The sequence below is a fragment of the Narcine bancroftii genome, chromosome 14 (assembly GCF_036971445.1).
Source record: "Narcine bancroftii isolate sNarBan1 chromosome 14, sNarBan1.hap1, whole genome shotgun sequence".
Lineage (NCBI taxonomy): Eukaryota > Metazoa > Chordata > Chondrichthyes > Torpediniformes > Narcinidae > Narcine > Narcine bancroftii.
The window spans coordinates 45486658-45502270 of record NC_091482.1 but is presented as its reverse complement, the minus strand read 5'-3'; the positions used below and the strand labels follow the sequence as shown (position 1 = coordinate 45502270).

The 15613-nt window shown below is 47.4% G+C and overlaps 1 protein-coding gene across 4 annotated transcripts in view; it reads right to left on the bottom strand.

Moving 5' to 3' along the window:
• Positions 1–15613, bottom strand: part of cgnl1 (cingulin-like 1) — a 185005-nt gene that overhangs the window by 48611 nt on the left and 120781 nt on the right. For all 4 annotated transcript variants that reach the window (XM_069911437.1, XM_069911434.1, XM_069911436.1 and 1 more), the window contains exons 11-12: positions 8552–8704; positions 4095–4265 (exon numbers count right to left, since the gene is read on the bottom strand). In XM_069911437.1, coding sequence (XP_069767538.1) covers positions 4095–4265; positions 8552–8704 — 324 coding nt within the window. The remainder of the gene's footprint in view (positions 1–4094; positions 4266–8551; positions 8705–15613) is intronic.

Here is a 15613-nt window from a genome sequence, read left to right as displayed (position 1 = left end):
TGGTACTTTAGCTCAGGTCTGCAGGAGTTTACTCTGTACGGGTTGGCAGGGCAGCTGTGCATTCCTGACACTCTCATAGCCATAGAATGTTTTTATTTGCAAACCAAGAGGCCATTTGGCCCATTGAATCTGTGGCAGCTCCCTACCATCTCATCTCTCCCAGCACTTCTGCAGCCAATGTTCCTTTATTTCAGAAACTCTCTAATCATGGCAGTCCATGCCCAATTCTTCCACAGGACGTACCACCCCAAAATTGTTAAAAAATGAATGACCTACATTTGTAATGAGTCTATACATCCCTTTTAAGAAGTCCCAAAGAATTCCACAAACAATTACATGCTTTGGGAAATGCAGTCACTAAATTTGCTTACAGTACAGTTTCATACATTATAAAGTGACCGCAGAGCCCACCTCACTGACAAAAGGCAAAGGAGGAAAAACCCAACACCCAACCCAAACCAACCAATTTTCCCTTGCAACCGCTGCAATCGTGTCTGCCTGTCCCGCATCGGACTTGTCAGCCACAAACGAGCCTGCAGCTGACGTGGACTTTTTACCCCCTCCATAAATCTTCGTCCGCGAAGCCAAGCCAAAGAAGAAGAAGAAAGTGACATTGATTCAAAAGAACATTTTTTTAAAGGGTGGCTCGGTAGATCTAATGACTAAGTACCGTTCTCAATGGGAATAGGAATCTTTTCCAAATAGGAATCGTAGAGGGGCTCTCAGTTTAACATCACATTCATATACTGCACCATCTGCCAGGATGTCTGTGCTACGGTTTCTGGAAGGTGACTTTAATATGGAACCTAACATGAAATATTGATCCCAGCTTTAAAAAATGTAAAATAATTTCCACATTCAGGGAGCCTCAGGAAACATGAAAGCAAAAAAAAGTAATCCTCTTCTGTTCAAAAGATGCTGATTCCAACTGGACGCAGACAGAGGAATCGTTTCATGGAGCATTTACGCTCTGTCCAGTGCAAGGACCTCCAACCACACACCTCTACCACACTGACAAAGGAAGTGAGGTGCCAGTTAATGAAGAAATCAAAGTTAACCAGGAATCATGGCTTTTATTAGTAGAAACTCAATAATATAATAATGAATGATAATGGGTGCGTACACAGTTATAGTCAAGTGGAATGTCTTTAGTGGTAGAGATAATATACGCCCAATGTCAGGAGAGCAGACTAAGCACAGCGAAAGACTGACAGCATGACACAGATTCATCACAGGGGGAAAGGCTAGAATTTGGAACTAGATGTGAGAATGTTTAGCTCAGGGTGGAGTTGCGGAGCAGACCCGATGAGCTGAATGGCCTACCAAGATCCCTGATCTTGTCACGTGTCTCTTTAAGGCCTCCAGCACTGCCAAATCTAGGCCACCCCCAGATTGGAAGAACAACACCTTATATTCCATCTCAGAGACTCCAACCAGATGGCATCAATATCTACTTATCCAATTTCTGTTAACCTCCTCCTCTGATCTCTCTCTTCCCATCCCCCCTCTCTCCTTTCCTCTGGCACCTCTACCCCCTTTCAGAGAGCTACCCTTCTTAATGCTCTGCCCTCTCCTCCTATCATATCTCAGCTTCTACCCTCCCACCTGTACCCATGACCTCTTGCCTATTAGCCAGTGCTCTTCCTGTTTTCCCTTCCTCCCTCCTCTCCTCCTTCCCCCTTTCCCTTCCTCCCTCCTTCCCCCACCTTTATAATCAGGTCCACCTATCTTCCCACATTCCTGAAGAAGGGCTCACACCTGAAACACAGGCTGCCTTTTACTTCTGATGAATGCTGCGTGACCTGCTGAGTTTCTCCAACACATCTGTGTATTGATTCCAACTGATGTGCTTGGCAGATCCTGCATAAATACCAAGCACCCAAGCCTCAGATTTCCTCTTGTAACGAGTGTAAGCAGCAATGGAAGAGAAGTGGGAAATGAAAACAAGTTGGGTCCTTGTTGGGGAAACATGAAATTATATAGTTTTCCTCTGCAAGAAATCCCATCTGAATTCAATAGATGGCAGTAACATGACAAGCCTTCAGGGGACAAAGCACAGAAATGCTGAAGGAACTCAGCCAGTCTCACAGCGTCCATGGGAGGGAAAGATTTATTACTGACATTCTGGTCCTGAGCCTTTCCTCAAGCCTTGCACTGTTCAAAAGTAACTCAATCCTGGGCAATAACTCTGCAACCACAATACTTACAAAGAATTCAAAATCTATTTGTTAAATGGAAGTCTGAACCACTCAGCCTCATCTCTTGCCTGGCACATTCAGATTCCAAAATGTACAGGGTCCTCTTGGTGCAGAGGGAATGAGAGACAAATCCCGCAGAGGGAACAGGGAGACAAAACCTCTCAGAGGGATGAATTGTGGATTCAGAAGACCGAGGGGGATAGTAGATGGATTGTATACTGTGACGGGGTGGGGGTGGGGGGGGCGTCAGAATGAACGACTTGGATGGGGAAACAGCAGGGTGGCTTTGTATGTTGGCAGATGACACAAAGATTGGAGGTGTTGTGGATAGTTTAGAAAGTTTTTGCAAGTTACAGCGGAATATTGACAGGATGCAGAGTCGGGCAGAGAAGAGGCAGGTGAAATTTAATCTGGAAAAGTATGAGGTGATGCACTTTGGAAGGTGAAATTTGAAGGTTAATGGCAGGATTATTTGCAGTGTCGAGAATCAAGAGGGGCCTTGTGTCTAACCTTCAAGGTTGCCTGGCTAGTTGGTAGTGTGGACAAGAAAATATATGGTGTGTTGGCCTTCATTAGTTGAGGAATGGAGTTCAACAGGCATGAGGTAATATTGAAGCTCTCTCAAACTCTGGTTAAACCACACTGAGTATTGTATTTTGTTCTGGTCGCCTCATCATAGGAAGGAAGTGGAAGCTTTATATGGTGCAGAGGAGATTTACCAGGATGTTGCCTGGACTGGAGAACATGTCTTCGGAAGAAAGGTTGAGCAAGTTGGGGTTTTCCTCTTTGGAGCAATGGAGGATGAGAGATTACTTCATTACAAGATTATGAAGGGCATAGATAAGATGGACAGGCTTTTCTCAGGAAAGCAATGTCCAATTGTGATGGGGGGGGGGGGTGCATATTATACTGACTGTTTGCTATTGGCTTTGTCTGTAATCTGTTAATAAAATTGATGTGCCATAGACGTGGACCAGTCAAGTATTATACCAATATTGGGCTTTTATTAACAGACTAGATCCTCCTCCAAACTGGCCAGTGGGAAAGCATCTCCAGTAGCGTGAAGTATCTCTACAGCCATAGCAAGCAGTCAGTATAATACGACCCACCCCCCCCCCAACCCATTACATTATTACATACATGAAGACATCCGCTTACATTTAGGAGAGACGTCAGAGGCAAGTACACAGAAAGTGGCTGGAATGTATTGTTGGGGGTAGTGGTGAAGGCTGGTACAGAGGGGACATTCAAAAGACTCTTAGAAAGGCACATGGATGTAAGAAAAAGAGGGTTACGAGTGTGAGGTAGGGAAAGATTCAATTGTTGCGGAGTGGGTCAGCTCAACATTCTGTGAAATTGTATGTTTAGCCATGATTATATTGAACTGCGGAGCAGACTCGATGGCCTTTTCCTGCTCTGTTTCTATGCCTGAGTTTCAAATACTTACGATTCTGTTCTTCCTACCTCTACAGGAATCTCCCTCCCTCTGCACTCAAAATCTCTATGCTTATTCAAATTAATCACCAAACATACCTGAAATAAAACCACAGAATTTATTCTGATGAACAACATTTTGGAGGATTAGATAGAAAAGCCAACAGTGTTTATTTGTCATTTACTGAATTGAAACATTAGCTGGACTAGGAAATGGTTTCTGTTACAAGAAATTGAGTAAAATAAAAGTTTTGTGATATTCTTCTGCCAAGTTTGGAATGATGCAAATAGAAATTACATTCTTGTTGATGCTACCTTGATAAAAAAATGGTTTCTATAATCTGTTTTGCATCATCATCAATCTGTGTTGCATTAGCAAAGAACTTGCTCAACTTTCCGCTGAAATACTTTGGTTAAAGGTTGGTGGTCAAAGGTTACATCAACAGAGCTATCTTGCATTACCTCATCCTGCAGTTTCTTGGTCATTAGCTGAGACTTCTCTGTCTCCAGGCCCTTGGCTTTCAGCTGCTGCTGCTGGGCAGCCAGTTGATTGCGACCCTTCTCCTTGCACTCATCAAGTTCCTTCCGCAGATCAAGGCTCGACCTCTGAGAGTCCTTAATCATCTCTGCCATCTGCACAAGTTAACAGCAGTAATGTGAGAACAGGGAAGGGGGGTAAAGGGGCAAAGACACATCTCTTTAAAACATCCACACTGAATATCAAGCAAACATACAGGCCCTTCAGCCCACAATGTTCTGCCAACCCATATAAACCTACTCACCAACAATCTAATCCTTCCTGCCCTCACATCCATACTTTTTCTTACATCCATGGGTCCTTATTGTACCAGCCTCCTCCACCCACCCATGCCAATGCATTCCAGGCACCCACCACTCTCTGTGTAAAAAAAACTTATTTCTGACATCACCCCTAAACTTTCCTCCCCTCACCTTAAATAGATGTCCTCTGGCATTTGCTATTGTCACCCTGGGAAGAAGGTCCTTGCTGTCCATGCTATCTATAGCCCTCAAAATCTTGTATATCTCTATTAAGAACCTCTCATTCAAAGAGAAAAGCCCCAGTTCTGTTAACCTTGCTTCATGAAGTGTTCTCCAAATCCAGGCAACATCCTGGTAAATCTCTCCACTTCAAAGAGTGAATCTCCTCCCCAGACCAGAGGGTGAATCTCCTCTCCACTCCAGAGGGTGAATCTCCTCTCCACTCCAGAGGGTGAATCTCCTCTCCACCTCAGAGGGTGAATCTCCTCTCCACCTCAGAGGGTGAATCTCCTCTCCACCCCAGAGGGTGAATCTCCTCCCCACCCCAGAGGGTGAATTCCCTCCACACTCCAGAGGGTGAATCTCCTCTCCATCCCAGAGGGTGAATCTGCTCCCAACCCCAGAAGGTGAATCTCCTCCCCACTCTAGAGAGTGAATCTGCTCCCCACTCCAGGGGGTGGGTATTGCTGGAATTCTTGGCCTTGGCAGGTGCTGGCAGCTGGATCATTAGAAATTGTTAAGTGAAGGCAGATAAATATTTGATAGATTGAGGAAACTGAGAAATGGCTGAGAAGAGGAGCTGAGGTGACCAGAGATCGGCCATGACCACGTTGAGTGGTGGAACTTGGACATTTGTATGTTAGCATAGATATTAAACTTTCTTCATACACATTCCTTGAGGAAGCAATCCAGTGGGATTTAGGTTCTAAAGTAGTGATTCCCAAAATGGGCCCTGCGCCCCCCCCCCACCACCCTCCCCTGTGAACGGTGGAAAGATCCAAGGAGGCGGTGAGGAAAAGGGGGGGGGGGGGAGGGAAAGGTAAGGGAATAGGGTGCGTTCCAAACCTTCTGTCTTGTTAATATTCAGTTTGCTACATTTTTAATGAAGAGCCCAGTGCAGAAATTTTTTTGTCCAGATTCAGGGAGGCCGTTGTGAGCAAAATAAACGGCGAAAAGGTGTTCTCACGAGAGCTGTTCTCAGTGGCCACCATATTGTACTGGCGTCACTAGCCCCCACTCCTCCCTCTCAGCGCCGCCACTAAAGCCCTCCCACCCTGCTCAGTGCTGCCACTATCCACCAGCGCTGTTCTATGGGGGGGTGGGTGCGCTCAGGATGTGGTCTGGAGGCCAAGGGGGTGACAGCCCAATAAAGTCTGGGAACCACTCTTCTAGAGTCTCCCTGAACTGTGACAAAGACTCCTCCCAAACACCTAGTCGAAATAAAATGGATGAGGTTCCCACGATCTGCTGCCTCCTCCTTTCCCATGTACATTGGACAACACCTGGTTGGTCTGATGAGGCTCTGATCTGTGTGATGTGGCTGTCAGGACCAGAATTCATCATAACTCCTCCGAACGACCCTCTGTCCCTGTCAGCTCAAGCATGGTCCAGACAAGGCAGAACACACACTGGATGGAGCTTGTGGACAAGGTGAGAGGGAAGGTGTGCCTTCTCAACCAGGGTAGAGAACAGGTGCAAGGTGCTCCCAGCACTGTGTGAGGGGGCCCAGCTACAGCCCACGCCCGCTCCTGCACTGTAGCACTTACCTGGACAATCAGAAATATATCGACAGAAATACAATTCGCCATCCTCCAGAAAAAGGGAGGAGAAAGAACCCCAATAAGTCCTCATGTCAACCACTGCCTTGGGTGTGGTTGCATCAAGCTGTGGGGAGGAGAGGACCAATGTGCCGAAGGATGGGACTGGTCATGTGGCTGCACTACACACCTTTCAGATGGACTTGCCCACAACAGGTTTGACCATAAAAGAGGTCAGCGAATTGCATTACTGAGTCAAGGTGCCTCTCATCCCCAGAGGCAACAGGGGTAGAGCTCAGAACTAAGGCAGGTGGGGTTACGCTGTAATATAAACCTATATCAAACCTAAGCAGCAAAGCTTTAGTTTAACTTGAGCAGCATGCTCAGCCAAAGGACCTATTTCTGTGCAGTTCTGTTCTACAGGCCTCCCAATAGCCAGCAGGAGAGGTATGTAGGCAGACGCTGGGACGGTTAGTGTCACGGTTTGCACCACGCTGTTACAGCGTTATCAACCTGGGTTTGGTTCCTCCGCTGTCTATAAGAAGTTTGTATATTCTTCCTGTGACCTGCATGGGTTTTCCCCAGATACTCCGTGCATTCCAAATACGTACGGGTTAGTAGGATAATTGTTCACATGGTGTAATTGGGCAGGACAGGCTTGTTGGCCAGAGGGCCTATTACCCGTGCTGTATCTCGAAATTAAAAATTATGCAAAGAACAGGGTTGTTGTAGTGACGGACTTTAATTTCCCCAATCGTGGTTCAGTGGCTTACCTGGGGCAGAATCTGTGAGGTGACTTCAACAGGGCCTACAAAAGCAGCGAGTGTGTAGTCCACCCGGGGAAGGGCTGTACAGAACCACACAGTGGGAAGATTAGGAGCCGGCTGTTAATAAGCAATTCACGTCTGACATATGGAGTTATTTAAAGTGCAGCTGGTCAGAATTCAGCATCCACAAGTTCCTGTGAGGAAGAAGGACAAAGATGGCAAGGTTCCGGGAACTTGGGCGATGAGGGATGTTGTAAATTTAGTCCAAAAAAAAAATCATATGGAAGGTCTGGGAAACTGGAATCAGACATGACTCTTAAGGAATGTAAAGAAAGCAGCAAAGACAGGGAATCAGGAGGGCTAAACAGGAATACAGAATGTCCTTGGCAAGGCTTTTCACGAGTAAATTTTTTTTTAAAAACAAGAGGCTAGTGAAGCAAAGGATAGGTCGACTCAAGGAGGAAGGTTCTGCCTGAAGCTGAGGGGAATGGGGGAGGTGCTAAATGTTTCCTTCACCAAGGAGAAATGGGGGGGGGGGGGTCAGTGAGATCAGGGAGGGGAATGCTGATACTCTAGAGCATGCTGATGTTGAGGAGGTGGCGAATAATATTTACATAGAGCAACACATCGCAGCACAGGCCCTTCGGCCCATAATGTTGTGCTGACTTGCATTGGTCTACTCCACTACAATCCAAGTGAAACACAACAGTCTGTGGGCACTGTGATTGTAGTAAAACTTAGAGATGCTGGAGGAACTCAGCCGGTCTCACAGCATCCATAGGAGGTAACTGACATTTTGAGTATACCTTAAAGAAGGGCTCAGACCCGAAACATTGATTATGTATCTTTACTTCCTATGGATGGTGCGAGGCCTGCTGAGTTCCTCCAGCATTTCTCTGCTTTTCCACAATAATCTAATCCTTCCCTCCCTCACATCCATAACCATCCATTTTTCTTACATCCATGTGCTGGTCTTTTAAATGGTCCCTATTGTACCAGCCTCCACTACCACTCATGGCAATGCATTCCAAGCACCCACAACTCTACCTGTTTAAAAAAAACCTACCTCTGACATCTCCTTCACTCACCTTTGTGATGATTTACCACTAGCCAACTGCAGGGGCAACCTGTGTACCTGCAGGAAGTTCACTGGAGGACAGACCTACAGTTGTCCAATTGTTTAAGAAAGGCAATACAAAAATCTAGCAAATGTTCGACCCCTGAGCCTTACATCAGTGATTGGGACACCACTTACGAGGATTCTTAAGGATAGGATTTACTCACATTTTGAAGGAAGAGTCAACATGGCTTTGTGTGGGGCATGTCCATGACTTATAAACCTGATACAGTTTGGGGCTTGTTCACCAGCAAAACTGGGAGTTGCTTTGTTCGTTGTCCAGAGCTGGAATCCACAAGGAGTCCAACATCACCGGGTAGCAAATTCAAGACGAGTGTGGGAATCCCAAACTTGCAGGCAGGTTTGTTATTTCCCCTCTGGTTTCCATCCGTTAATATTTGAAAGGCCTCAAGGCCAACATTGAACTACCAAAGAGAAATATTAATACCAATGGGATAATCTGCCCTGTGAGAAGGTGCTGATGTAAAGGGTCCAAACCTCCTTCTGAAGCTTTTCAACCATCTTCTCCAACTTTCTTTTCTCGTCCTCCATTTCATTCTTTGTTTTCTTCATAAGGTCTTTCTGAACCGTCTCCTTCTGAAGCTTTTCATTTAATTCCTCGTACTCCTGTGATCTCTTGTTGAGGCTCCTCTGTAGAATAAGAGAAATATTGTTACTAAAATTTTTTGTTCAGTAAAGAGCTAATACACATGAAAACTGAGTGCTTTTCTGTTTGAGGTGAGAAGCTATTCGCACAGAGCAAAGGAATTAAGTGTTGTGCTTTCATGCGGAATATCCGATTCATCAGCTTGGGAATATCCACTAAAGGCTTGGATTAAAACTACATCATGAATGACACTCAATATATCCTCACTTGTCAGGAAGGCACAACAGCACTTCCTGAGATCACTGAAGTGGGGAAGGCTACCGGCTACCATCATGGTCGACTGCTTCACAATGGGTACGGTTGCTGCAGAGAAATGGATCGGAGGTCAATCCACAGGACCATAAGACTGGCAGAGAGGATCACTGGAGTCTCCCTTCCCTCCCCCGCCATCGATGTGATCGACCGGGATTGTTGTCTGAAGAGGGTGCCCAAAATCATTGTGGACTTGTGAACCCCTTCCACCCTGCACACAGCATCTTTCAACTTCTCCCGTTGGGGTAGAGATACAGGAGTATCAGAGCTAGCACCACCAGGCTAAGGAACAACTTCTTCCAACGAGCAGTGAGAATGTTAAATGACCAAAGGAACTGCTCACATTAACCATCCGAGACTCTCATATTCATGAAACAATATTTATTTGTTTGCATAGATGAATACTTGTCCTGCATAAGTATTGTTTGTCTGTATGTGAGTTATGTTTGGCTGCGTGTTTTGCACCGAGATCCAGAGAACGCTTGTGGTAAATACCGTTGGCTGCTGCCGGCTGGACATATCTCCCGAGTCCGATCCTACCCATAGGCCTTTGCAATGCTCCCCATTCCACTCTGCCTTGATCAGTCAATGAGGTTGACGGTTGTTTCAGTTTATACTTATTAAAAGCTGATCAGCTTCACAACTTCAGTCTTTTGTCATTATTGATGGTGCATCTATTTTATTAACTATAAATTTTCAGAAAGATGGAGTAGTATCTGAAACCAGAGAAGCTCAACATCGACCCTCGATCATTTGTCGCCCCAAACATATTCAAACTTTGGCTACATTATTTCGAGGACGTCTTGGCAGTGGCCGCAGACATTATCACTACAGATGCAAACACACTGAGACTCTTCTCACGAGTCAGACTCCAAGTATTCCCGACGATCAGCGACACCAGCTCATACACAGAGGCCATGGAGACTCTGAAGCCCCAGTATTGCAAGAAGGTAAATGAGGTCTATGCCAGGCATCTCCTGGCCACCAGAGAGCAGCGGCCCAATGAGTCAAGCGCTGATTACCTAAGGGCCCACCCAGAACCTATGTAGAGAGTGCGACTGTAAGGATGTTTTGGCTGTCCAGAACGCTGGGGACCTCATCCAGGATGTGGCTGGAATCCGCTCTGAATACATAAGGCAAAGACTCCTGGAACAAAAGGTACTTGATCTACTGAGAGCGATTGAGCTGACAGAGATGCTGGAGGTGCCCCTCCAAAACTCGGATGATTATTCAGCCACCTTTTGGTTGCCGCAGGCACCCCTATCCTGGGACATGGGATCGTCCCTCGCCATGAATGCCTGGTCACCCACACCATCCTACTCCTCTAGTGACCTGATTTTGGCCGCTGTTGCGCATGGTATGCTCTGGGTGCAGAAAAAAGGGAAATTATGCCAAAGTCTGCCAGTCCAAACCATTCACGTATCCTAGCACTGTCACGTGTGGACAGTCGCCACTCTGGACTGCACGATCGGCACCATTTCCTCTGTGAACCAGCGATGCCAGATGTGAGACATGGGGGCGCCATTTTTGACCGTGCGGCAAACGCCATCTTCTCAGGCCTTCAATACCATGGGGAAACAGCAGGGTCGGCCAACTTGGGATCAAGGGTGGCCATCTTGGGATCATGAGCACCCATCAGACAACTGGCCTCCATCACCCTGAACTAAGAGGTCCATGATGGATGAACAGGTAAATGGGTGTGTTACAAACTGTTTATTTGATAGTGAGACTACAGAAAGTTTTATTCACCATAATACCGCTAAGCGCCTATACCTTAAAGTAGGGCCCACCAAACACAAGATATCATGTACGTCCAAATCCCATAAGGCAGCCATCCATGGGTCCTGCTTAGTGACCCTAACCGTTGGGGAATAGTTTACAAACATTTCAGGGTACTTGTCATGCCACAACTCTGTGCCCACTTGGTACTGGGCTGGACTTCCAGTGCCAACTTCAGAAAGTTACAATGAAATTCGATGGACCTCATCTGCCCCCTCACCGTTTGCAAAGGACAGTTCACAGATGGCCTCTGCATGCAACCTGTGGCCTCTCGACTCTCAAGGTCAAACCCCCACCCCCACTGTTTGCCATTCTCACCCCCTATTGCAAACCAGTGGCCACCAGGAGCAGACAGTACTGTTCCGCGGACAGGGCGTTCATTAAGTCAGAGGTTCAGTGCTTGTTGGCTGAGGGCATCATAGAGGCCAGCAATAGCCCTTGGAGGGCCCAGGTGGTTGTGGTAAAAGGATGGGGAAAAGAATAGGATGGTCATAGACTACAGCCAGACTATCAACCGGTACATGCCGCTTGATGTGTACCCTCCTTCCCTGCATATCTGATATGGTCAACCAGATCACACAATATCGGGTACTCTCCACGATCAACCAGAAGTCAGCCTATCACCAGCTCCTGATCCGCCCAATGGACCACCAGTGTACTGCATTCGAGGCAGATGGCCGCCTCTACCACTTCCTTGGGTCCCTTTTGGCATCACCAATAGGGTCTTTGTTTTCCAGCAGGAAATGGACCACCAAAAACTTCAGGCCATCTTCCCATACCTTGATAATGTGACCACCTGCAGCCACGACCTGCAAGTTCACGATGCAAATCTCCGTAAATTCCTCTGACCAGCAGCAAAATGCCTGAACCTTACTTATAACAAGGACAAATGTGTGTTCCGGACAGCACGACTGGACATCCTCGGTGGCGTTGTCGAGAACAGCGTCAATGGCCCTGACCCTGACCGTATGCGTCCGTTGCTGGAGCTAACTCTTCAAAATACTCTCAAAGCATCGAAGAGGTGCCTTGGGTTCCTCACATACTACGCTCAACTAGTATGCGGACAAGGTTCCCTCATTGGTCAAAGCCACCCTGCTGTCAGAGGCCCAAGCTGCATTTGACCACGTCAAGGACAAGATCGCCAAGGCAACTATGCATGTTATAGATGAGTCCACACCGTTCCAAGTGGAGAGCGATGCGTACGACATTGCCCTGGCTGCCACACTCATTCAAGCAGGCAGACCCGTCGTCTTCTCACGCACCCTCCAAAGCCCTGAAACTCACCACTTCTCCATTGAAAAAGGAGGCCCAGGCTATCAAGGAGACACTACCTCACGGGAAAACGATTCACCCACATCACGGATCATTCATGTTTAATAATAAGCAGAGAGGCAAAATCAAGAATGATAAAATTGTCAGGTGGAGAATCAAACTGTCCACTTACCACTACGACATCCTCTACCGGCCTGGCAAATTTAACGAGCACCCGGATGCTCTATCCCATGGGATGTGCCAGTGTCAAAATGAACCGACTCCAGACCCTCCATAATAACCTCTGTCACCCTGGGGTGACCAGTTCTTCCATTTTATCAAAGCTCGGAACCTACGTTGAGGAAGTCCGGACAATGACTAAAAAGTGCCAGGTCTGTGCCGAATGACTGGCCAAACAAGGCGCACCTGACCAAAGCCACCTGCCCCTTTGAGCACCTAATCATTAATTTCAAAGTGCCCATCCCCTCCTCCAACCAGAATGTCTACTTCCTTACAATCACTGACAAATACTCACATCTCCCTTTCGCCATTCCATGCCCGGATATGAGCACGGCTACAGTTATCAGGGCCCTCCACAATATCTTCACACTCTTTGGGTACCCCAGCTTCATCCACAATGACCAAGAGGGCCTCATTCATGAGTGATGAGCTGCGGCAGTGCCTGATGGCCAGGGGCATCGCCACAAGCAGGATCACCAGCTACAATCTGAGAGGGAATGGGTAATTGGAAAGGGAGAATACCACAGTCTGGAAAACCATCCTCCTGGCACTGAGGTCATGGGGCCTCCGCATCTCCCAATGGCAAGAAGTCCTCCCAGAAGCACTCCACTCCGTCCTGTCACTTATGTACAACACGGCTCATGAACAGATGTTAGCTTTCCCTAGGAAGTCTGTGTCAGGGGCTACACTGCCTGCCTGGTTTACCTTCCCAGGACTGGTCCTGCTTCAAAAGCACGCGAGGCAATCTAGTCGAGAGGGTCCGCCTTCTCCACGCTAACCCTCAGTATGCCTATATTGTCTTCCCTGATGAATGCAAGGACACGGTCTGAATCTGGGATCTGGCACCATCGGGGGCCTCTCCAAACACCAATGACCATCAGACTCCCTACCCCCTACTGCTACCTTAAGGGTCCCTGAGCCTGCGGCTGATCACTCTCTGCCCCGGCTACTGTTGTCACGCATGATACACCAGCACCACCCTCCCTTATCCCTTCACCTGTCTATCCCAGTGATGACAGCCCAGCCCCACAAGCTAGTCAGGGCGCTACAGCCGCACCCCAACCATTACCACATCTTTCACTGCGGCATCTTTCTCACCCACAGGACTTTTCTTAAACAGGAGGGGTGAATGTGGTAAACCACTGTTGTGCCATGATTGGCTGCTGCGGCTGGACTCGCCTCCAGGGCCTTACCCTACCCATAGTCCTTTGCATGCTCCCCATTCCACTCTGCCTCGATCAGTCAATGAGGTTGATGGCTGTTCCAACCTATAGTTAATAAAAGCTGATCAGCTTCACAGCTGCATTCTTTTGTGACTAATGATGGTACATCAACACTGTTCAGTTAGGTTGTACAATCAGATGACAATAAACTTGACTGGACTTGTTTAAAGCCAGTTACTGCTTCATTTTCCCGATCCAATGAAAGATTGGGAATGTGAAGCAAGAAGGTTGTTTTATTCCCCACAGGTGGGGCCTAAAGCTATTCTAATATAGCTCTTCTTGAAATACACATTAAGCTGCAGCAAAACTCAGTAAAACAAGCACGGCTGAGACCCTTTTTGCTCTGGTTTGCATCAAGAGTCAGCAAAGGTGAAACTGAGCTGTCAGCTAATCCTGGGAGAGCTCTGCCTTTAGAATCCGCGTGAGATCCAGTGGAAGGAGCATGAACATCTATATTTGCCAGCAATTAGTCTGCTACATTTAAACATGTGCTCAGTTAATCTGACCGCGTCCTGTGAAGTCATTCTTTTCAATTGAAAGAAATGGTCTGGGAAGAAAAACAGAGTAAATTTCCTTCCTTTCATTTAATTGAGTTGATCAGAGTGTATTCGTTATCAAACTGTTTACTAGTGATTTTACTTTCAAAATTCACCTTTTATAGATATTTTTTTAAAATTTGAAAATATTATAGTGGCTTTGAGCCATTGCTCACAGTGATTGTTTTGAATCCTCGTGAACGAGAAACATTTCTCAGCATTTCCAAACACTTTGCCAGCTGGTGAAGCCTTTTTGTGGGACTCATCAGGGCGGGTAGTATCCACAGAGGGAAATGGACAGTCATTTATGGGTTGTACAAACGCAGAGTTTAATTGTTTAAGAATTCCTTTTAATTATGTTTAATAATTCAACAGTTCAGTTCAAACATTGTTATCCACAGTGGAAAATGCAAGCCAACCTGCCAAATCAAAGAGAGGAAAAGCAATCGCCCAGCCTCACACGACCAGTCCACTCCTCCCAAGCCATCAAGCCCCGGGCACCCGCTCCCGCGAGAGCCCGAACGTCCGAATGACAATTTAAGAACTGAGTGGCACGATCTGCCACATGACCCCCTCCCCTCCCAGAGGTGGTTAGGTTGTCGAGTTGAGGGTGGCATTGATCATGATGGTGGACGCCCTCTGCAGCGGGGTGGTGCCACCTGCACTGGTTGGTCAATGTCCAAGTGCGCTGGTTTGAGATAGTCCACAGAGACAGTCTCAGGTCTTCCGCCCGTCGATGATGAAAACTGTGGCATCGTTTGTACTACTCTGAAGGGGGCCCTCGTATGGCTTTTGCAGAGGTGTACGGTGAGAATCTCAGCAAAGGAAAACATACTGGCAGTCCTGGAGGTCAGCTGGGATGTACGTGTGGGTCAGGATGTGGGACCAGAGAAATCGCGCTCATCTTCTCACGGAGGCGCATCAGCATGAACATGGGCGGTTCTTGATGTCCACGCATTCCCGGGATGGTCCCCAGTACCATAAGTGGGGTGCCATACACCAGCTCGGCTGAGGAAGTTGCCAGGTCCTCCTTTGGGGCAATGTGTATCCTTAGCATGTCCCAGACAATTCATCCATCCAGTCTGGGCCTGTGAGCCATGCTTCGATGAGTCGACCTGCCGACTCAGAGAGAGGAAAAGTAACCGCCCAGTCTTGCACTACCAGTCTGCTTCTCCCAACCCATCACGTGCCTGGCATCTGCTCCCGCGAGAGCCCGAACCTCCAAATGACGGGTTGAGAACTAAGTGGCGTGGAGCACCACAAGTCAATATTTTTTTGGAGATGTTTCTGACCCAAAACGTGGACTCTGCCTGACTTGCCAAGACCCTCCAGCTTGTCGCTGTTTGCTCAAGATTCCAGCATCTGCAATTCTTGTGCTTCTCTGGGAGGGGAGGCTGAGGAACCATGGCCCTGTCCTCCATTGGCAGTGTTAGTACCTTCAAGTTCCTGGGAGTCGACATCAGAGGTCCTCTCCCGGAGGAAGCACATCGAGGCAACCATGAAGAAGGCATACCAATGCCTCGACTACCGAAGAAATCCACAGAGATTTGGCATGTCGTTAAATACTCCATCAAACTTCTACAGGTGCACGAAGGAAAGTCTACTGACTGGT